Consider the following 24,882-nt stretch of genomic DNA (forward strand, 5'->3'; position numbering starts at 1 on the left):
GTGGTGGCAGCCTCAGCAGCCTGAGGTCTTCTGGCTTAGAACCACCACTTCGTGAATGGGCGCGACAGTGACTAGGGCCTCGGCCTTCCCAGCCCACAACACCCAAGTAGAGCCTCCATTCCATGAGAGGGGCTAGAGAAACGAAGGGAGTCCCATCTGTCACCTTTACTCCTGGGCCTTAGCCTCAAACATAGCTAGGGCAGGCTTCTGGTCAAGATGGTGACTAGGCAGACATGGCTTGCCTCCTCGCACAACCACATCACCATTACAACTAAAATAAATATACAACAACCATCACTCAGGAACGTCAGAAATCGAGTTGAATGAGTCTGACAACGATGGAATTAAAGAAACCACATGCATCCAGACTGGTAGGAGGGGGTGCAGACACGGAACAGGCTGGTCCCACAGCAATGCGGATAAAAATGCGGGAGGGATATCTCAGGAGTGAGGAGTCCCAGCCCTAACCCCAGGCCCCTCAGCCCAGGGTTCCAGTGCCAGGAAGATAAGTCCCCACAACGTGTGGATGCAAAAACCAGCGGGGATTGAGTTGGTGGAGAAGGCAGCTAAGGCTTAAGTAGCTCCTCTTGGGGAACCCACACATGGACTCACCTGCTCAGACTCGCTCCCTCTGAGCTCCAGCACCAGGTGGCAGGTTGGAGGGCACCAGTGGTGCACAGGGAGAGACCGAAGTGTCTGGCATCAGGGCAAGCAGAGGCCAATGTCCCTTTGCTGAGCCCTCACCCCACAGAGCCAGTAGGCTGTTGCCATATCTATGACTCCAGCAACCTGGCTAACACTGTGACCCTCTGTGGAGATCAACCGAAGCTCTGCCCCATCCAATTTAGAGGCCCAACAAAGCTACTTTTCCACAAGAATGGATGGTCTTGGCTCCTGAATCCTTTCAAACAAGCAACAGCTGGCTTCAGTGAGCCCTACCAACAGGAAGATTAGAGTTACAGTTTGGCTTCACCTGCAAATCTGCAAGCCCAGCACAAGTAGCAGCCATCTCAGATTGCTTTACAGCTCAGGCAGGGTAGCCCCAGGCAAAATACAGGTGGGGGCTGACCTTGGCCTGCACCACCTGGGAAACCCCAGAGCCTGTGCACCCCGTAGACAGCTACAGACCATGTCAGAGCAGCACCACCCTGCCCATGCTCAGCTGATCCTCCACAGAGAGCAGAGGTTGGTGGTCAGTGGTCACAGCCAGTCCTTGCAACTGACTGGCCTGGGTAAATCCATCCCATTGATCTGTCAACAGCAACCAAGGTTCAACTACAAGAGTAGAGTGAACTCATCCCACACAAAGGGCACACATCGAGTACCCAGCTTGAGTGATAGGAGAGGCTATGCCACTGGACCCTACAGGACACTGACTACATAAGGCCACACTACCACGGCACAGAGTCAAAGCATCTCTCCCTAATACATAGAAACAAACACAGGGAGGCTGCCAAAACAAGACAAAGAAACACGGCCCAAATGAAAGAACAGATCAAAACTCCAGAAAAAGAAATAAACAAGATAGAGATAAGTAATCTAGCAGATGCAGAGTTCAAAACACTGGTTAGAAGGATGCTCAGAGAACTTAGTGAGGACCTCGGCAGCATAAAAATGATCCAGTCAAAAACGAAGGATACACTCCCCTGGCTGGTATAACTCAGTGGATTGAGTACCAGAGGACTTCAGTTTGATTGATTCCCAGTCAGGGCACATGCCTGGGTTGCAGGCCAGTTCCCGGCAGGGGACACATGAGAGGCAACCATACGTTGATATTTCTCTCCCTCTCTCCTTCCCTTCCCTTCCCCTCTAGAGATAAATAAATTGTAAAAAATCTTAAAAAAAACCCGAAGGATACACTAATTGAGATAAGTAACAATTTACAGGGAAACAGTAAAATGGATGAAGCTGAGAATCGAATCAATAATTTAGAACATTAGCAAACAAAAACAACCATGCAGAACAAGAAGGAAAAAGAATCCAAAAAAATAAGGGTAGTATAAACAGCCTCTGGGGCAAGTTTTTAAAAAAAATATTTTATTTACTTATTTTTAGAGGGAGGGGAAGGAGAAAGAGAGAGAGAGAAACATCAATGTGTGGTTGCCTCTCGTGTAACCCCTACTGGGGTCCTGGCCTGCAACCCAGGCATGTGCCCTGACTGGGAATCAAACCCTCGACACTTTGCTTCACAGGCCCATGCTCAATCCACTGAGCTACACCAGCCAGGGCTGGGACAAGTTTAAGAGGTCCAACATTTGCCTCATAGAGCTGCCAGAAGAAGAAGAGAAAGAGCAAGAAATTGGAAATCTGTTTGAAAAAAATAGTGAAAGAACACTTCCCTGATTGGGTGAAGGAAATAGACATGCAAGCCTAGGAAGCACAGAGAGTCCCAATTATGATGGGTGCACTGAGGCCCACTCCAAGACACATGATTACTAAAAGGCCAAATGTTAAAGATAAAGAGAATCCTAAAAGCAAGAGGAGTTATTTACTGGAAAGGTGCCAGATGGGAGAGGGGAGAGGGAGAATGGGTGAAAAGGTGAGGAGATTAAGAAGTAGAAATAGGTAGTTACAGAATAGCCATGGGGATGTCAAGTGCAGCATAGTAAAGGGAGTAGGCAAAGTATTTATGCACAGGACCCATGGACATGAACAATGGTGGGGGGATTGCCTGAGGGAGTGGTGGCTGCTAGGTGGAGGGGGGGTAAAGGCAAAAAAATCAGGACAATTCTTGTAGCATAATCAATAAAATATAACTTAAAAATGATAAAAATAGCTAGGGAAAGGATGAGAAATGCTGATATCCTCCTTTACCTGAAAGAAAGCCCTTGGCCTGGAAGCTGGAGAGGGGGAGTCTGTGCTCTCAGTGGGCTGCAGCAGTTAGAGTCTCTGACTTGCCAACCTAATGCTGTATTTGTCTTGGCTCAAATAACATCCATCACTACAGAATATTCATGTTTTTTGAACAGATTTTTTTTCTATCTGCTGTTTTGCCTGAGAACTATTTACAGAGGTTTTAATAGTTTTTTAAAATAATTTGAAACAGTTCCACTAAGACATGAGTCAGTGGAGATTCTCATTGTCATGCTAGGAACTTTTCTAATTACTTTTTTTAGCACTTCCTAAATTGCATTTTGCAAGCCTTCCTAAAGCAGTTTACATAGGATCCAAGTAACTTTAATCAGTACAATATAGGGTTTATACAGATTTTAAGAAATTGAACCTCCAGTAGAAGTATGTTTTAGAGATTGGGAAGATGCATGAAGAAAGGAACATGAGAAATTTAAAAGAATAGAATAAGTATCATAGAAATAATTTAAGTGAACAATTTCAGCCTTGTACAGCTAAAGACAACTAAAATCAACTGTGATCTTGAGCAACTGTTTTTCTATACCTCAGCTATCTCATCTCCACAGTGGGGCTAATATCTTCCTAATAGGGTTGATCTCTCAAGAAAAGTAACTATTATTACTAATACAGCAAATTTGACATTAACATCCCACCATCACCACCAACAATCCCTCACAATCCTCCATGTCCCCCGAAACCAAAACTTATGTGGGGCTTACCCTAACCTGTTTCTGAGGTTGTTGTGCTTGAGGGCATGACACCCAAATCCTGGAAACTAAGGGATTTAAATCCTCATTAACTCTCCAAACTCCATTCTTCTCTGTCCTCTACTTAAGATGGATCTTAGAAAGACCTTAAGTTACCACTTAGCTTTCCTTTCTCTGGGTACCTTCTACCATAACCACAGTACCTTACTCCAGGTTGGGCTGCTTCTATCTACATACAGATTGTCAAGTAAACAGGCCAGGCCACAGAATGGCATCTGTCCACAGCACAAAGCTCCAATTCATATTTCTAAGTTATATTCTCCCAGAATGAATAAAGATTAGTGTATCAGTAATCAGCCAAACTTGACTTGTTCTGTGTAGCTTGAAAAATGAACACTCCTATTTTAAAAGTCAAAATAAGGCAGAACTGATTTACTAGAAATTAGGTAGGAACACCAGAGTAAAATAAGGAGGGGCCCCCCAAAACCTGGAATTATCTTCTGGAGGGCTTCCCCAGCTAGGTGAGTGTTCTAGGAACCCATCTGCATCAGTGTACCAACTGGTGTTGTTGTGAGAGGCTGTGTTCAGTGTCAGTGAAATTTTTTTTACTCTTTCAACATGTTTGCCCATTTCATGATGGGTGATTTACGAGCACACCTGCCCACACCATGCTGAGCGTTCAGCAGTTTTTGACCAAAAAACAGCGTTACTCCCATGCCCCACCGTCCTCCCTACTCACCCCATATAGCCCCCAGTGACTTTCTTTTGTTCTCTAGATGAAGAAAGTCCTTAAAGGGAAAGGTTTTGCCAATGGAAAAGTAGTGAAACAAAAAATGGCAGAAGCACTAAAAGTTTAGTATCAAAATCAATGAGTTCAAAAACTGTTTTGAGCAGTGGAAAAAACCATCTCAATAGGTGTGTTACATCAAATGGAGAATAATTTGAAGCTGACTGCAGTTTAACCATGTAAGAATAATTTTTATAAATAAATTCCATTTGGGGGGCCCCCCTCATATACTCTATTTTCTACTCCCCTTCTATTTGATTTTTACATCAATTTTTGTTGACAGGAGAACTCAATACTCTTATCTGTTAGAAACCAACATTTTTGTTCCTTGGATGATGATCAGAATGAGTGGGAGCTGATTTCAAGACAAAAGATGACATTGTGAAATATGAATGAGATCAATGTAAATACCATGGACCAAATTCGACTTGGCAGTCTTATTGGGTTTTTCAGGCCAATTGCAAAACCCACTCCTTAAGAATAAAAAGGGGGAGCCCTGGCTGGTGTGGCTCAGTGGATTGAGTGCTGGCTTGCAAACCAAGTATCACTGGTTCGATTTCCAGTCAGGGCACACGTCTGGGTTGCAGGCCAGGTTCCCAGTGGGCTCGCTCAAGAGGCAACCACACATTGATGTTTTTCTACTTCCCTTTCCCTCTAAAAATAAATGAATGAAAAACTCTTAAAAATAGAAAAAAGAATAAAGAGGGTAAATCCCTACGTAGCAAACGTGATTTCTTAAATTACTTGAAATGTTTCCCCCTAATAACCACATACACCGTAACAGAACTGTTATAAAATTCAAATTACCAGGGGTTCAAATTAAGGTTTACTGCATTTATAAGGTTAATCAAACCCCATCAACCACCACAGCACCCCAATATTAATTAGGAAAAAAATCCTAATCATTAAAATGATACCAAACAAGGATTGGCATATGAAAGCTGAGACTGAGGCAGTAAATGCTTTCTTGTTGAAATGGTCTTATTTTCCATGGACATTTTGGATTTAGGGCAAAATTTTTAAATGAGGGTGCAAAGGAACAGCGACAAGTTAAATAACAAGTAAAACAAAGAAGAAGTTCAAAGAATGATTGAAAACTCCCCAAAACAGCTCTGGCTGATGTGGCTAAGTGCATTGAGTGCTGGCCTGTGAACCAAAGGGTCAACAGTTCAATTCCCAGTCAGGGCACATGCCTGGGTTGCAGGCCAGGTTCCCCATGGCGGGGGGCATGTGAGAGGGAACTACACACTGATGTTTCTCTCCCTCTCATTCTCCATCCCTTTCCCTGTGTCTATAAATAGAAAATCATTTTTTTAAAAAAATCCCCAAACAAGAACCCTAGACTAAATTAAACAAACCCATGGGTTAAATGAGGACGCCTGAGCCATTCTCTGAGAACTGTCCCTGAGACCTATTTAAACTTGGAAGGGAAAAAAGTTTTAGAATTTGCAACTGGCAAGAGAGCATGCATAGTATGTGGAAGGCAGCAATAACTGATGAATTTTGTATTGTGCACTGTATGCACATTAGCAGAATTAATCCTCACATCAGATAGGAGTAAATTCTCTACATTTTTCTTGGGGACTAACCTTTATGTTTGTTTGCATAAGAAATGCACTTAAGAGTTCCATTCATTTTTCTACTAAGCCTGAAAACTTAAAAAAAATCCCCTAACTAGAACCTCCCTAAAATACTAAGAGGCATAAAAATACACATTTCAATGTCTTCTTGGGGTGTCCAAACTTTTGGCATTCCTGGGCCACACATTAAATACCATGCAACACATAATCACAAAAAATCTCATATTTTAAGTAAATTTACAATTTTGTCTTGGGCCACATTCATAGCCACTGTGGGACACATGTGCCCCATGGGCCACAGGTTGGACACCAAAATGATCTTAGCCAGAATCAAAAGGAAACACAATCCTCAAAATACACATGCATGACTTTGGAGTTTCCATTTCGTGGAGAATGGGAAGGAGTAAAGTGGAACCAAATATCGTCACCCCATTAACAAAATATAGGAGCTATGAGGAGAAAACTATAAGCAGCTAATTCTGGATGAAATTAAGGCTTTTGTTTCCTAGCTGTGTGACATGTGGCAAATGACTTGATTTTGTTGAAACTCATGTTTCTGACATGAAAAATTAAATGTACTGCTAATGTTATTCTGGTGCTTGTGAGTACATGGAGTGTGAGTAGCCCTATCAATAACTGTAAAGCTCTTTTTAAAATTCCAGTGCTTGTCACATAATAGAGACTTAAATTTTAAACATAAATCTACAAATAAACAACCCTGCGATGAAATAACCTAGTCTTCCTTTAGCCATCTCTTAGCACTAATATAAAATATAAATATAGGCTACAAATTCCTGCTTGGAAATATCTTCTATGAAGGACAGCCCCATATGTATGTGGATCAAGAGTATGACTCATTGTTTCACATTATTCTCTTATAATCTGTTTGATCATTATAAGCCAGGCCAGAAAAGGTATTTTTACCATGTTGAAAACTTATTATATTTGCCAGCCTTATATTTTTGAGGCAAAAATGTACTTTAACAATTATTCTGCCTTAATATTTTTCTTTTTTGAGAACTACTAATCACAATTATAATAAAATGACCAGCAACCCCCCCCAAACTGAAAGGATTACTTGGTAATATGAGAATGTCAATGCTCCGGCTGGTGTAGCTCAGTGGATTGAGCGCAGGCCTGTGAACCAAAGGATTGTGGTTGGATTCCCAGTCAGGGCACATGCCTGGGTTGCAGGTCAGTTCCCAGCAGGGGATGCATGAGAAGCAACCATACATTGATATTTCTCTCCCTCTCTCCCTCCCTTCCCCTCTAAAGATAAATAAATAAATAAATCTTAAAAAAAAACAAAAAAACAAGAAGCCCTGGCTGGTGTAGCTCAGTGGATTGAGCTCGAGCCTGCAAACCACATGATCGTGGTTTGATTCCCAGTCAGGGCACATGTCTGGGTTGCAGGCCAGTTCCCAGCAGGGAACCCATGAGAGGCAACCATACATTGATATTTCTCTCCTCTCCTTCCCTTCCTCTCTAAAGATAAATAAATAAAATATTTTAAAAAACTTCTAAAAAAAAAGAAGAATCTCAAGGGTGCAACATTTTTTGTTCCATAGGATCAGACTAGACAAAATTAACTTTTTTATATAAAAGGCTTGCTCTACTTTATAAATTAAAATTTAACAAAATAATTCACAAGTACCAGCACTTCATTATTAATATTTTAGGTGAACAATGCCCAAAGGTAACAAAAATACCCTAAAAATGACCTACTATACAATTTGGGCTTCAAAACTGTGATATTGTAAATTTTTTAAAAAGCAAAACAAACACTTAAGACAGTTTTATTGCCTTAAATTACTTGACTGCACAATATTCCTAACAAATTAACATACTACCATACAAATTCTACTTAGAATTGTAGCACGGCAAAAATCAGGGGTTTTTATTGGGGGGGGGTTGCTTAATCCCTCCCTTTGTCACCCAAATAAATTCAATAAAAATTTTCAAAAAATGAAACACAGGAACATCCCTAAAATGAATAAATTCTACCAAATAATATTAATGACCTAAATTAAGCAATTTAAAATGGTTTGACTTCATATTTTTTCTATGATGCTCTGTAGAGAATCATAAAAGATACTGAGTAGGCAACCTGACAATGCAAAATTTGCAAATCAAGGTTATTCACTTCAGGTAGCTTTTAAAAAATATTCAGTTCTTAAAAACGTGTAAAACATTAAAAAATGAAAAAAAATCCAGTATCAAATTTAACTTTGTTAATAATTAAGAACTTAGTTAAAATTACCTATTAAATGTCAATAATATCCTGATGAGAGGTAATTTTCAGGCAACTGCCACAGCTGGCAAAGAAAAACATACTAAAGTTACAAAGAAAGGAAAAAAAAGTTTCCTTAAAACTTTGGGAAAATATTGACACCATAAAAAGTTCATTTTATTGAATGTTATATTTGGTTTTCCAGTAACACGTAGCATAAAACATCCTTTATGTATTTCTGTAAAAGACCTAAGATATCAACTGCAAGTGTATGGGATTATCCATCCCAAGAAAACCAACTCATGGGCTCAATGCACAGGTTTCAATTTATTTTGTGCACGTTTGGAAAGTAGCTTTCAATTGTCAGGGGCATGTAATTGAAAAAGATAGTAGAGACTACTTTGTTCTTACCCTTCTCAGCTGGGAAAAAATGAATCATCTGAATATTGTTCTAATATTTGTTATAGAAATTATTTACTTACTCTATTTAAAAAACCTAGCAGATGAAGGGAGAAAACATCAAAGCCTGCTGAGAAGGAATTTTAACATACACTCTTCTATCTTTAAAGAGGGCTATGTTTAATCAATCATGCAGCTCAATGGAAATACCAAGCTGTAAACAGATCCCTACTTCAATTTCCAAATATTGTGAAAATTTGGGCTACTTTCATAGACAAAGGCTATGCCAGAAGACAAAGGTGATACTTTTTTTTTATAAATAACTTCTTTCTCCATTCTAAATACACAAAACAGACAATGTATATATAAAACATGCACCCTTCTTTGGCCAACTTATGTACCTTGAACTGAGTGAGGTTCTTCCAATTGGGAAGGAAATTCTGTGAAACCATACAGCTGCACAATGTGGGCACTTATACTACAAAATAAAAATGCTGGGATACATAACTCAGCTGTTAAAACTTATAAGCTATAAAGACACTAGAAATCTATTCATTTCAAAAAGCTCTACAAAACGAAATGTTGACTAAAGCTTTGCAGGCTGTTATTTAATGCACCAAACAGCCCACATTTAAAAATTTTAACATACTGATCACCTAAGAGTGACCCAGAATATATGTAATGACAAAGACAAAAAAAAGGCCAGTTTTCTTTGATAGTAGGGAGTACCTAGTTCCTCAGATGAAAAAAAATCATAATATTACATGACAAACAAACAAGAATGGACCCAAGAGTTACGTTATAATCTCTGAAACTGGATTATGAAACGGTAACCCCATTTTTCCTTCTTATCAATTTCTCTCCAGTACCTGAGTTAAGGCACAAAGCAGCAAGACTGCAACTGATTCCAAACAACTTGGAATTTTATTGTAAACATCCCATAAAGAATGGCAACAAATCCAGTTTTTTTTCTTTGAAGATAATTGCTTATAATGACTTATAACTGCCAAACAAAACATCTTTTATAAACCAAGCCAGTCTAGTTTACCTTTCTGTACTGAATTTTAGTTTAATGGACATTTTGCCCATATACAACATCACATCAACTATTAACTGAATGATTTTCCATCTTAAAACTTATGGATACTAAAGAACAAACATAAGGTACAGTTTTGTTAATACTTGGTAAGGGATTACAAAAGACAAGGATGATAAGTTACAGGACAAAGAAATAAATTACTGATTGCCATCACCACAGTATTGTTTAAAGAACTAACATTTGTAGTACTGCCTAATGTGTATCTGGTGACATGTGAAAACACGTTTCCCAAATGCATTTCTAAATATTTTTGTATGTGAATTTAAAAGTCAATAACCAATGGCAACTTTAATATGTATCAATAGTCTTATTTTTTAGAAAATACTTATCATGCTTTTATATGTCAAAGTCCCATATTCTAGAATTAAGATAGGAATAACAAATGAGTATACATATAAATAAACAAACACACCTTAACTCTAAACTGCAGGGCCTTTCTACTGTACTTCTGCCATCAATGAATCGTAAATTACCAGTCTCGTTGAAGTGTGCTAAATTAGGTAATGTCTTCATTACAGAAAGAGAAGTGAGGATAAAAGAAGCAGGAGAGGAATGGTGAAAAAGAAACAATCAAGAATAAGGCTACATAACAAATGTCAATAATAGGGCCATCCACATTCCCCAAAATACAGCACCATGAAAAAAATTAAACTTTATATTAGAATTTAATCAAAACTTCATCAACTTGGTAAAGCAACTTCACTAAGAGGTGGAAAGCAAAAAAGCATGAAAATATTTTCACACTATTTTTTTAAAACAAGCCTTAAAAGTGATCTTAGAATATTCTCTTTTCAACAGAACTTTTACATAGCCTCATGTACCACAAAAATGTTGGGGATGGGGTTAACACTTAAAACGATGAACTTGAAGTGTCAAAAGCTTTGTTCCTTTCCCCAGAACTAAAAGGCTGGACACATCAAAGGCTACTAAAAATTATACAAGATGCAAGTCTCCTTTTTGTGAATGTGAAAATTCCAACTTTAAAGTACCAGTTGGTAAATGTGCATAAAATAATTTCCAAGATATATAAGCATGTTTAATACAAGGTTTTTAATTTATCACTACCACAAACATACAAATTTTGAAAAATGTTGAAAAAAGTTTTATCAAAAAGTTTGAAGTGGTATTCACATCTGTTTATCACTGTTATTGTCTGATGACAATCTACAGGATTACAAAAAAAAACAACAAAAGATAAATCACTCAAATTTATTTCCAATTATTTGAAGGCTGAGTTAGATATCTGAGCACACAGTTGCACAAATGAGATTTATGCATTTTACGCTGGGAGAAACAAAGTGCTATATGTAAGAATTCTAGCACAAGTCTGATCTCTGGCAAGGGAAACAAACAAACAAACAAGAAACAAATGAAGGAAGGGCAAATTAAATGAAAAAAATATAGGGGCACATGTACACAACAAATCCTAGATTGTTTATCTAGAAGGTATAATGAAATTAATGATCAAGCAGGTATATATATATACAGGCTAAGCGCTTTATAACAGAGGCAAAGAAGTGGTAGACAGTGAACAGGACTGTCTTCCATACAAAATATTCTTTTTTTTAAATGTCTGAGATAAAGTGTGCCAAGTTGGAAAAAATCTACATACACACTCGCACACACACACACATATAAACAAATTTAGTCACTAGGCTAACAGACTAGTGAGTGTTTGGAGAGCATCTGATTGCTGGAAGAGATACACATAGCAAGCCATAGATAAAAAACACACAATTCAGTTTTCATAAACATATACACATGCTAAGATCTTAAAGCTGGGGATTAAAACATTAGCATTCATGAGAAATATTACAGTTCACTGACTATTAATATCTAGCATAGGATTAGGCCTATACATCTGAGAGCTCTCATGAACCTAAAAATAACAGTGGTTTTTCTCCTTAGCAACTCTTTTAAGATTTAGACTTTTCTTCAACCTTCTTAACCCATTTCCTACTTGCTTTGCTATGGCTAAACCCAGGTCTTATTTAGGTTTAAATGGCCTCTAAAAATTAAAGCAATAAAATATTCCATGTGATACAAATTACATCACATTCACAGGAGGCAGCGTTACAAAAAGAGCAAAGTATAAACTGTGGGGGAAAGTCCAGATATAAAAGTAAAAATACATCTTTCCAAACTTTTATTCTCACAATTATTAAAATAATTTGCATGCAAACAGAAATGATCTGTTTGTTTTGTAATAAATGATAACTATGCTCATCTAAACACACCCTGGTGACTAACTCTTTAAATCCTAATAACTGAAATCAACATTACAGCAAAATGCTGTCACTAGTATTTTCACAGTATCTCACTACATATAAAATATGCTTAAAATGTCTTTAGCCTTGTTATCCTAAGTATCTAAACCTAGAAAATCTTGACATCTGGGGAATAAGTGTGGCGTTTTTATTTTTCAAAATAAATTATAAATAAAGCTTCAGACAGCTAAAATCACACAGATGGTAATTCTTCTACACTTTGAGAGGTCAGCTCTTCATAGAAGAATGTCACCAAAAAATTTCACACTAAAATAATACATGATACTATTTGGGTAAATCCATGAATTTAAGTAACTTAAGTTACTTTGATTAGGGTAGGCCAGAGTGTTATTGATTCCAGGAAAACATAGGCACAAATTTAGTCTAAATGTCCAAGAGATGAATAACTAAATTAGTACATTTTAGCAAAACTCAAATGTAGACTTTCAAAAATGGACAATTTGAATCTGTACTATGGTAAAAGTGGCAGTCTAGTGACAACCAGTAGCTTTGATTTAGTTGGAAAAAATGACAAAAAAATAAAATCAGGTTGATCTACTTGTCCAGTAACAGAATTTAGTGCCATTAACAAGTCATAAAAATACTTTCTTCAAGCCTGAACATTTCTACTGCAAGTGAAAATTGCTTAAAGATGTTAGTCTAAGAATAACCCTCACCTGACCCAACAAAAAAAGCAAAGTTATGTGTGTACTCCTTCCTCTGCACTTAAGGATTTTCAGATGCGTGAAATGATGGAAAGCATGAGACAAACACGTCAGCTTAAGTATTCTGGGATTACTAGGCGGAACATTAAGAAGTTTCATTTATCCCCACAAGTCTGATCTAAGCGCAAGAAGTCTGCTGTTACAAAAACAGACATCAATATATATATTCATTCCCTCCTGCCTCAAAAATCTAAGGATCTGACAAATTAGCAAATTTGCAATCTCTCAAATTTGAGGAATAAAATTGATCTGGGAACTCAAGCTCACTTATGGAACTATGTGCACTCTAATGCTGTAAACAAGGTCATAAGGGTTTAAGTTTTTTCTTCTACAACATCATAACTCAAAATCTCAGTGTGCAGTGCAATAAGGTTCTTTTCTGCAAGATTGTAACAGAAGAACCTTTCGGAATGGTATGAGCAGAACCTTTTATGGTTGATTCAAAATATTAGCTAGCCAAAACATGCCAACTCAAACTAGGTGTTTTGTTACATTTTGAAATTCAAATAAAAACCAGCCACTCACAGCTGCTAAACAGTAAGTAGGAGGAGAAATTCATAAGCAGTTGTCCAAGTCTACTTACATAAATATGTTCTAAGAAAAGTCTAATGTAGAGCATACTATGCTTATACAAGTTTGTTAATTACAACCATTAATTTGAGAGCCAGTATGATTAACAATCTCTCAGCTTATAACTTATGAATATTCATTTCCACCAAGCTTGTTCTATTTCTCCTTAGTCAGTAATGAATAACAGCATCTATTTTTCTTAATGTTTCCAGTAGTTGTAGTTAATAGAGGTAGCTGAGCTACTATTCAAAGAAGTTATTCTTTGTGGATGAGGATTTTTCAAATGTTTAAGTTATTCTTTAAGCTACAGAAGTTCTATTAATGCAATAAAATATAACAGGAAAGGAAAATGGATGCAAGAAACTTTTGCATTTGGCACCTTGTCTAGATTGATACCTCAAGTATTCTTTTTTAATAAAGTTAATGCACACATCAGAACACACCACAAAGATTTGCTACATATTTACAAGGCACCAACCCTTTCTCACCTTTAACATGAATTAAGCAAATCAATGAAAAGTGTATCAAGATCCCCCCACCCCCCAAAAAAAACTGCAGTATAAATATATACTTCAGTTCAGTACAATTATTGAAAGTTTGGCCTGGGAAGAGTAAAATAATCCAGATCGTTCTTACAATATAGAAACTGTAAACATTTAATAGCTGCCTTTAGGATTGGTGTATTGTGCAAAAGTTATTATTACTGGGTACAGGAATCAAAATGGCAAAAACAAACTATATAAAACTCTGTAAGAAGGTGCTATACTTCTGTGATACAAAAGCAAAAGAGGGATATTCTGTTGAGATAAAAATGTCATGCTACTCTTTAAGAAGCTGAACGCTCCTTTCATGTAGTAAATCTGTAGTGTGTCTGTGGTGTGTGTGTATATGTGCGTGTGTGGTGTGTGTGTGTGTGTGGGCAGATTTTTTTTTTAATTTAAGGCCTAATGAGTAAGGCTTGTTTGAACAAATGAAGTGTGGAGATCAAAAGTCTTGAAACAAATGTATACTGGCAAAATGGAAAAGCACCAATGTGAAAGGAAACATAAGTCCCCACACAACTTGCTTTGTAGATTTCCTGGTAAATTCCCTGCAGTAGAAGGCCATTGAATTTTTAGAATTATTCTAAATTTATTAACTGTTAATAATTCCATCCCATGAGATGGCTAACCCTGGCTTTTTCGGTCATTTTACGCACTCTGCCTGATCTGGATGTACCAAGATTCAGAGGATCTTCAGTGGACACAAAATTGTCATTATCAGAATCATCATTATATAAAACGGTCCTCCTGCCTTGGTTTCTTGTTTTAATTCGAGGCAGTCTACTGAAGCGTCCTGAAAACATGGTATCAAATTCATCATCTGCAATACGTGCACGTTTGGCTCTGGTGGCTCCTCTAGAAGCACCTCTTCCTCCTCTCCCTCTGCCTCTCCCTCTAGTGCCACCTCCTCCTCTTCCTCGACCCCCTCGTCCCCTGCCTCCTCGTCCCCTGCCTCCTCTACTCCATCTACCCCATCTGCCCCATCTACCCCTTCCTCCTGTGCCTCTGGTCTTCCAGTTTCTTTTTCCATTGGCATATTGCTTTCTGAGTTTTCTTTTAGGCCTAGTTTGTATGAATTTGCTATAGTCATGGTCTCCATCTACATAATCTTGATCTGTCCTGGAAGTTGATTCAGAGTCAGAATCAGAACCACAGGAACTTTCAGAACTTAAACTGGATCCTAACTCTCCACTTTCTGAGGAAGATAAATGTGATTTCTCTTTTGTTTCTTTTTTCTCTTTCTCTTCTCTTTCCACGCTTTCATCTTCTTCCGACGCACTAAGTAGCTTTCTCTTGACTCCTGTCCGGGGCTCTCTGCCATCATCATTTGTAAGGGGTCCATCAGCGGAGTGATCTAAATCAAGATGAATGATTTTTTTAAAGTTAAGCTTTGACATTGGCAAAATGGTCATTTAGGTTTGAAAGTAACATTAACAGTCTATAAAATTATTTATACTTAAAGATAGATGGGGTAAAGTCATGGAGAATGTTGCAGTATGTATTTAAATCTGTTGGAAATGGAAGATAGCCAAGTTTTGATTTTTGTCTGATTGCTTTTTGGTGGGGAGGGGAATGTAGAGGGATGGTGGGGGGTTAGATAGCTGGGCAGGAATTTCAAGGGCTTGAACCCTAGGAAGAATGATCTGAGAACATGCGTCTGAATAATTTCATTCATTCACTAAATGAACATTTAATGGTAATCTACTATGGGCCAACCATTTCTTAGAGCTTGAAATATGGCAATTATGAGATAAAGTCCTTGTTCTTTAAAATTCTATTTTAGGAGGAATAGCTTACTTGACATGAACAATTACATAATATGATTTTAAAGTAATAAAATGTGCTATAAATAAAAGAGGGCAAAAAAGAGTGTGAATGTATGTTTGAAGAGTACTTTATTTAGGGAAAACTTTTCTGCAGAGGTTGTATGTAAAAAAAAAACTGAATGAAGTTAACTCTGGGGAAACAACATTCCATCAGAGAATACAGAAATGCAGTGTAACTAGAGTGGAAGAGAAAAGCGGGGTAGTGGGAAATAATTTCCAGCAAAGGGTTTTACAGTTGAAGAATGACAGGATCTGATTTCCATTTTTAAAAGAGTGCTATAATTGCTGTAGAAAGAATAGATTATGGAAGAAGAGATTGGAAGCAGCAATCAGTTGGGAAGCCACTGCAATAGCATAGATAAAGCACCATGAGGGATGGAACAACAGAAGTGTTGAGGAATGACTGGATTTGGAGTATTTCCTCCTAGCCATGCCACCAAAAATGGTTTTTACTTTTAAAGTCCCAACCGACGGGAATAGCTGATGGATTGGATGTCAAGTGTTAAAGAATGAAGATCCAGTAACTTCATTTTATAGCCTGCAACTGGGTGAAGGGTAGAGATATTTCCTGAGTTGGAGAACACTGAAGGAGGAATCGGTTTGGGCAAGCTGGTAGAAAAAAGATAAAGATTTTAGTTTTGAATACTACTAGACACACAAGTAAAAACATTTAAAAAAGGAAAAGAAAAAAAGCAGGTGAATATACCAGTGTAGAGGTTCAGGGGAGACTTGGATAAAGCTACAGATATAATTTTGAGAATTTTCTGTAAACAGATGACATTTAGTGTCAGGAGAACTGAGAGAGCTCATTGACAAAGCAAGTACCTCAGGTAGCTGAGGACTGAGATTTGGGATATTTCAACATTTAAAAATAAAGAACAGGCAAACATAATTGAGAAGGAATAGCCAGTCAGGTAGGAAGTAAACTGAAAATAGTAGAAAAAGCAAAGCCTAGGGTTATATGCTAACCAAGATTACTCTAATACTCTTGGTATTAGGGACTAAACTACATTACCCCAAAATACGTATATGGAAGCCCTAACCCCTAATGCATTTTTATTTGAAGACAGAGCCTTTAAGATGTTCTTAATTAAAGTGAAGTCACAAGGGTGGGCCCTAATGCATAACGACTGGTATTGTTATAAGAAGACACACAAATGCTTGCTCCCTCTCTCTCTATGTGTGTGGATGGACAGAGAAAAAAAGCCATGTAAGGACACAGCAAAAAGGTAGCCCTCACCAGACACCAGCCCTGCTGGCATCTTGATCTTCGACTTTGAGCCTCCAGAACTGTTGGAAAATAAATGTCTTTTTGAAGTATAGGAAGAGCTGCTCAACATGTCTATCCTTAGGGAAATGCAAATCAAAATCACAGTGAGATATCACCTCATACCTGTTTTAAGAGCTAGTTTCAAAAAAATAAAAGATAAGTGTTGGCAAGGATGTGGCCAAAAGGCAACACATTTGCTGTAAATGTTTGGTGAGAATGTAAATTAGTACAGCCACTATGAAAATCAGTATGGAGTGTTCTCAAAAAATTAAAATACAACTACCATATAATCCAGCAATTCCACTACTGGGCATATATATAAAAGGGAACTGAAATAAAGAAATCTGTATTCCCTTGCTCACCACAGCATTATTCACAATAGCCATGATAGGAAATAACATATATAATAATGAATTATTTAGCCTTAAAAACGAAAAAAAAAAAAAAACCTTGCCATTTGTGATAACATGGATGGAGCTGGAGGACATCATGCTAACTAGGCAAAATAAGCAGGATGCAGAAAAAGAAATATTACATGATGTCACTTACCTGTATAATCTAAAATACAGTCATGTGCTGTATGATAATGGGGCAATGACAGACACATATATGATGATGGTCCCATAAGATTGTAATGGCGCTGAAACATTGCTCTCTATTGCCTACTGATGTCACAGCCAGAGTCATGTCATAGAGCAACACACTACTCCCGTGTTTGTGGTGATGCTGCTGTAAACAAACCTACTGTGCTGTCAGTCATATAAAAGCATAGCCCGTCAATTATGCACAGTACATAATACTGGGTAATAGTAACAAGTGGCTACGCTACTGGTTTGTGTATTTAATATACTTTGCTTTTTATGGCCATTTCATAGTGTACTTACTCTGCTTACTTAAAAGATCAAAAGCTTGCTGTAAAACCCTATGCCATGTTAAGGTAGCAGCAGTCCCATACATCCCATGTTCACAGTGTTTATTGATCGTATCATTTTTCTCGTGTTTGATTTAATCTTGTGTTGTTTTGCACAGTAGTATGCTGTACAGTCATGCAGCCTATGCTATATAGACTAGGTGTGTAACAGGGTACACCATCTAGATTTGTGTAAGTAAATTTGATAGTGTTCACACAACCAATTAGCCAAAGATGTGTTCTCAGAACATATCCCTGCAATTAAGCTTGCCGAAGCAATGAGTGACATGGTGGTTGCCATGAGCTGAGGCAGGGAAAATAGGGAGCTATTGGTTAGAGGAGCCAAGTTTCAGATATTCAGGATGAGTAAGTTCTAGATATCTAACATACAGCCTGGTAACTATAGTTAACAGTACTATACTGTATACTTGAAATTTGCTAGGATAGATCTTAAATCTCAATGTATGCAGTAATCATAATAAATATCGTAATTAAAGTTTGATTGTGGTGACCATTTCACAGTATATGCGTATATTGAAACATCAAGTTGTAACTTTCGATATGCACAATTTTTACATCAATGATATCTCAGTGAAGCTCCTAATAACAAATGCCTGTTACAAGCCACCTACTCTGTGGCCTCTTGTTGCGAAAGCCCAAGCTGACTAATATAGTAAGTGACAGCAATAGAAACTCTAAATAAGAGATTTAGGTGGTATTAAAAAGTTATAGAAAAGTTGCTCAGAAAACTTTTGAGGTTTTTCTGCTCGGCAAAAATGTTGCTCAGAAAACTGAGCAACTGACTGGATATGAGGGGCAAAAGGAGAGCCAAAGAACACTAACATTTTAAACTGGGCAACTAGGAGGAAGATGGTGGTGCCATCAACTAAAATAGTGAGGGCAGAAAAAGAAGCAAGCCTGAGAATAATGAATGATAAACACCCAATGGACTTTTTTATGAAACCCTTGGAAATGAGACTGGTAGAATAGAGACACTAGGGCTAGATATATGAATTAGGAGACTCATCAGCATAAAAATGATTGATGTGATGAAGCTATTAGATTCTTTCATTTGTAGAAGACAAGAGGAAAAAATGAAGCCCAAACAAACAGAGACTCTATTAATATACTAAAAACAAAGATACAAGAGAAGCAGTACTGTAGAAGGTAGGCAGTAGAGCTCCTAGAGCGGGTACGCAACAGCGTGCAGTGATGCAGGCAGATCCGAGAGAGAGGGACTAAGACAAGGACAGTGGTTGGGCCACTGGAGAACACTGCTAGTTCTGAAGAAGAAAACTTTTGTAGAGTGGAGGGGTCAGAAGCTAGACTATAAAGGATAAAGGAATATGTAGATGGAAAGAAAATGGCAGCAGGAAATAGGATCTACTCTTCCTAAAAGCTTGATAATGAAGTAAAGGGCAAAATGAGAAGAAAGTGGCATGAGTATGCAACGCGCAGCTGGAGCAGAACAGAGTCAAGAGAAAAACTCGGGGAAATAAATGCAGTGACTATCTTAAAGTAATCAGATATGTAACACTATTCCTCATAGAACAAATAAAAATGTATCTTTAGAAAGTCTATTTGGGGGTTATTTGATATTTCAATAATGATGGAGAAGCTATTAAATCTTTCATTAAAATTTATATAAAATAAAAATATGGACTCTAATAAAACATATTTCTAAAAACATAGTAACTACTCTTCACAAACTTCAAACAGATGAATATATTAGAAGTTTCTTTGAACATATTCAAGGTCCACAACACAGGGCTAAGTATAAGAAAATCTGCATAACAATAACCTTCAAATATTTATAGCTGATGCTTATGACATTGTGCAAAAATAAACCATGTGATGATGAATTATTAGCTCAGGGATTTCTTTTTAACCAGTGAAATTTTTTCCACATATAAAAGTTAGATGGAAGCTCATGAAGTGAATAATAATAAGCTGCTTTGGGTGAATGGAGAAGGCTATTCTGAGGATTCCTGAAGTCACTCTGAATTACTGAGAAAGGCAGAACCCAGTCTAAAAACCACTCAGTTATTGAGAATACCTAAACAAGGTGGTATAGATATAGGTGTTGACTAAAAGAAGGCTCACTAGTCAACCAAAACCCTTTTTCTAAATTGGGGTGGGCTTTTTACAAATGAGCCCTATTTAAAGATGATTTGGGGATTTTATTTGCCTTTCTTATTAATACGGTTTAAATGCGTCTAATACTCTGGTTTTTATGTGCTTGGGGAAAGAGTTCTTCATTTATTTGTTCCTCTCTATTCATTTTACATTTTACTTCATTATATTATTGCAATATTATTGAAAATCTGCTAATAGCCTGTTCTTAGTTGTGGATATGAAACCCTGGCTGCGTGAAATTCAACAATACTCAAATTCTCATTAACTATAAGGACATGCTAATTTTTCCTGTGTAAATACACCAGCTTTTAAATAATTCATCTGCCACTGTAAAGGAACAAAGAATAAATACCGTGTCCATATTTATTCCCTACCTTGTTTAACTGGCAAAACTCTATTCCGAAATGACTTGGCTTTCCCTGTGTCATGGCTATTTCCACTTCGGGTGTATCCACTCAAGCTCGACGAAGACAATGGTCCATCCAGCTCATCATCAAGTAAATAGGCCGAAAGCCCTTCAGCAGCATCTGAAACTGACATTTAAAAAGACCATAATGTTAATTAATACAATTATGGTGTTCAGAAAACTATCTCAGTTATTTTACTCTAACATGACAACTGCACACTGTTTGAAGGAAATATTAATGTTTTGACAACAAATGTTTTAGCACATTGTTAAGCTTTCAAAGACAAAAATGTCAGAAAAACTTGTCCAAGGAAACCACTCCTTCAGACAATAAATCCTCAAATTCTTCCACTGGTGAATCTATTATTGTACGCAGTGCTCTTGGATAGTATAGATGTTAAAAATCATGAAGTTCCAGAATTTTAAAACTAAGAGGCTTTAAAATTCATGTAGTTTTTAAAATATTTTATTTATTTATTTTTAGAGAGAGGGGACGGGAAGGAGAAAGAATGGGAGAGAAACATCAATGTGTGGTTGCCTCTCATGTGTCCCCTACTGGGGACCTGGCTTGCAACGCAGCAGGCATGTGCCCTGACTGGGAATCGAACCAGCGACCCTCTGCTTTGCAGGCCTGTGCTCAATCCACTGAGCTACACCAGCCAGGGCTAATATTCAGGTAGTTTTAACACCTTCACTTAAAATATGAACACACTTAATCTTGTGGCCTAATGTCTAACTTAAGACCACACAGCTAGAGAAAATAATTGGGAATAAAACACAATTCTCTGTATCAAAATCCATGGCTCTTTGTACTATAAACCATACTGCCTTTTCTATAGGCTGAATATCAGCATTGAACTGAAATATATAAAACCAAAGACAAAAGACATATTTACCAGGAGACGAGAAAGGAGAGCTGGTCCTGGCATAAGACACTGAGGTATTCTGGTCATTTTTAGGCTGCAACTTCATTTGTTTCTGTTTCCCTTTTGGACTACAAGCAAAAATATATAACAATTAAGGTTTTTCTCTAGCAGCAACATATTATGATAGACAGTACATACAAGATGTTTATGGTGACCAAAAAAGAGATGTCTGATAATTTAAGTGAAGCACTTCAAATTGGTAATGTAACCAAGTTAAATTTAAAGCATTCAAATGAAAAGTATTGGTATAACAAAATCCACATAAACAAAGCTTTGGATTACCATCTCCATCTTCACACAGGTGCAAGATTTCTTTAAAAAAATGTCTTGGGTCTTGGGATCCCCTCAAGCTATTCAACAAACTTTAAGGAATGAAGGAATACATACAAAATGTTTCAACACTATAAAGTACTACATCACTGTAACATACCTAGGAGCTCTGCTACTAGATAATGAACTGCTGCTGCTTCTCAAACGTTTTCTGTACCGTGGCCTTCTCCTCTTCTGACTCTGGATTGCTGACTTATATTCAGCGATGATATTTTTAATACGACTTTCAAATAAGGCAGATAACCGTAGCGTCATGCTGTAGAGCTGAAAAGGAAGAAATTAGTATTGTTTTAGCAGCTACCTCAATTATATAAAATATAAACAGTATAAAGATGCCCGGACCACAAGCAGTATCATCCTTTCCTACAAAATCTATACATTATATCATACATTCAAAAAGTTATTCCTGAAGAATTAAAGCAAGTTACGATTTTTAACTAAAAATTAATAAAGGTTTCTAGAAGAGAATACTCAATGTTGGGAAGGGTAGCAAAAAACACTGTAATACATTGCCAGTGAGTTTTTTAAACTGGAACAGTAATTCTGAAGGGCAATGTGTAATAGGATTTAATATAAAAATGTAAAAACATATACACCCTTTGGCTAATAATTTCACCTGTGAGAATTTACCCTAAGGAAACAGAGAATTGCACAAAGTAATTAATTATGTTCAAGGATGTTAAAGATGTTAGCCACCGCTTTATGCATGTAAAGTGAAAACCTAGAAACAGCCTAAATCTCCAGCACTAGCACACTTGCAAAATAATATAAAACCACCATATACGAAGTACTGTGGAGACATTAAAACTTTCTTCTCAAAGAGTAATAATATAAGAAAATGCTCATAATATGTAAGTTTAAGAAAGGTTTCAAAATAATAAAACCCACTGTTTTTAAAACATATGAGGTCTGTCTGGAAAAAGTCCAGCCATTGTTAATACAATGAGGACAGTTTGTGTGACTTTCATGTAACGTGGCAGCTAAGGCGAGTAGACTGGAATGAATGCACATTCGTGAACAAGGACAACTTCACTATACTAGTCAGTGGGGGTGATAGATGCCTTTGAGTGTCCTGTGTGGCCGTCACATTCAAAATGACTGACCAAGTAAAGCAATGAATCTGCATCCAATTTTGTGTTAAGCTTGAACATTCCTCCATGGAAACTATTCAGATGATTCAGAAGGCTGAAGGTACGGGCAACCAGTGACTGGCAGCTTCATCACCACAATGCACCTGTACATGCATCACGTCTCATGCAGAGTTTTTCGGTGAAACATCAAATCACCCAGGTGACTCAGCCTCACTATAGCCCAGATTTGGTGCCCTGTGACTTCTGGCTTTTTCCAAAACTAAAATCACCTTTGAAGGGGTAGAGATTTCAGACCATCAATGAGATTCAGGAAAATAAAACAGGGCAGGCGATGGTGACGGGGAGAACTGTGTGAAGTCCCAAGATACCTACAGGGGACTAAGGTGTCATTGTCCTATGGACAATGTTTCTTGTATTTTCTTCAATAAATGTCTCAATTTTTCATATTATATGGCTGGATCCTTTCTGCACAGACCTCATATAAACATATGTAAGTATAAGTGTAGGAAATAAATCAAATGCAAAAAAAATTATGTCTCCACAAATTAGTGAAAATTCTTATTATATGAGTTAAAAGTGGTCAAGTTATATACATATTGTGCAACTTATTTAAAAATTAATCAGATACCAGTGATTACAAAACACAGCCCTGGCTGGTGTAGCTCAGTGGATTGAGCGCGGGCCTGCGAACCAGATGATCGCAGTTCAATTCCCAGTCAGGGCACATGCCTGGGTTGCAGGCCAGTTCCCTGCAGGCCAACTCCCAGCAGGGGATGCATGAAAAGCAACCACATATTGATGTTTCTCTCCCTCTCCTTCCCCTCTAAAGATAAATAAATAGATAAAATCTTTAAAAAAACACACAAAAATTATTACTTTTTTGTTCTCAACATATTTAAATTCTGATAAAACACAGGGAAAGTATTAAATGTAAGTATGAACAGACAGTTATTACTTGCCAATGCAGTTCACTTTGTTATGATAAAGGAAACATAAATATTCAGAGCTAATCCGAATATTTATATGAATTGTTTTACCACTTTTACTTATAAAATTATTCATAAATAAAAGACATATTAAAGTGTACTCAAATTACTACTTCTTTGTCCCTTGACTTCTCTCTAGCAGACATAAAATATTACTAAAGAGCAGAGATGAGACAGGTAGAGGAAAGAAAGAGGTGCTTAGATTCAGAACAACTATGCTCAATGTACCTTTATGCCTAATAAACTGTCACAGAAATACCAAGAATGAAACTTCATCAGTGATATCAGAATTGTAGTATATACTTGTTTAGTAATTTTAAAACTGGTAAAAGAAATAGCTGCATGATATATGCAAAGCTAAATGCTTAGATGATTAATCCACTTAACATAGATTTTCATACCCTTGACTTTTTATTAGAGGTATAAGCTTTGGAGTTGCTGAATATTTGGCGAACGTCCTTATAAAATTCCAGAGGACTACCATAGTTTCCTGCTTCCAAAGTTTCTTTCACAGTGCTGAAGTCCATAGGAGTGTCCATGGCACCTTGAGGATCCTACAAAGAAAAATGCGTTATTAAACACATACGCTAGGTAAGGATACTACATAATACAACGAGATAAGATTTGCATCACCAAGTCACCATGAAATAAACAGACTGCTTTTCAGTTTGCTAACTGCCTTCTCAAAAAAATATACTTAAGAGCTGTCTTTTGGTGGCTTAGGAAAACAGCAGAGGTGTTTGGGAAGTCCTTAGCCCTCACCCTGCCACCCAGAACAGCAAGACTGTCAAGAATCAGAAAAGAAATTCCACAGCCACTGGCTTCATTCCTACGGAGTTCATAACATGAGACTGCATCGCTTGCTTAAAGCTGAAGTAACCAATTCCTTGGCAAAAAGCTCAATGCAAGTGTAAGATGGGAGAATTCACATATAATGAAATAGTTCCATGTCACAAATTAGCTGCATATTTCCAAGACATTCCCAACTATGAGCACATTGTACCTAAGATGTTATTAGTTAAAGGTACAAGTCAGCTTGGCCATATCTGTGCCTTTCTCCTATCATTCTGATTTTAATAAATGTGACACTTTTGCTTCATCTAAGATCTTCACTTTCATATATTAAAGATTAGTTTGATTTTAACCTGGCTGGTGTGGCTCAGTGGATTGAGTGTCGGCCTGTGAACCAAAAGGTCAGGGGTCCAATTCCCAGTCAGGGCACATGCCTGGGTTGCTGGCCTGATC

At 37.3% G+C, this 24,882-nt stretch overlaps 1 protein-coding gene across 1 annotated transcript in view; it reads right to left on the reverse strand.

The window, feature by feature from the left end:
- Positions 1-9,183: 9,183 nt before the first annotated feature.
- The window catches only part of BRWD3 (bromodomain and WD repeat domain containing 3), a 102,066-nt gene continuing 86,367 nt past the window's right edge, over positions 9,184-24,882 (reverse strand). Inside the window, exons 37-41 of the mRNA XM_037047770.1 lie at positions 24,039-24,191; positions 21,661-21,824; positions 21,201-21,298; positions 20,273-20,431; positions 9,184-15,110 (exon numbers count right to left, since the gene is read on the reverse strand). Of these exons, the coding sequence (XP_036903665.1) occupies positions 14,356-15,110; positions 20,273-20,431; positions 21,201-21,298; positions 21,661-21,824; positions 24,039-24,191 (1,329 nt within the window). The 3' untranslated portion in view covers positions 9,184-14,355. The remainder of the gene's footprint in view (positions 15,111-20,272; positions 20,432-21,200; positions 21,299-21,660; positions 21,825-24,038; positions 24,192-24,882) is intronic.

This window comes from Sturnira hondurensis, unplaced genomic scaffold (assembly GCF_014824575.4).
Source record: "Sturnira hondurensis isolate 20B ecotype Veracruz unplaced genomic scaffold, ASM1482457v3 Scaffold0006301, whole genome shotgun sequence".
NCBI lineage: Eukaryota > Metazoa > Chordata > Mammalia > Chiroptera > Phyllostomidae > Sturnira > Sturnira hondurensis.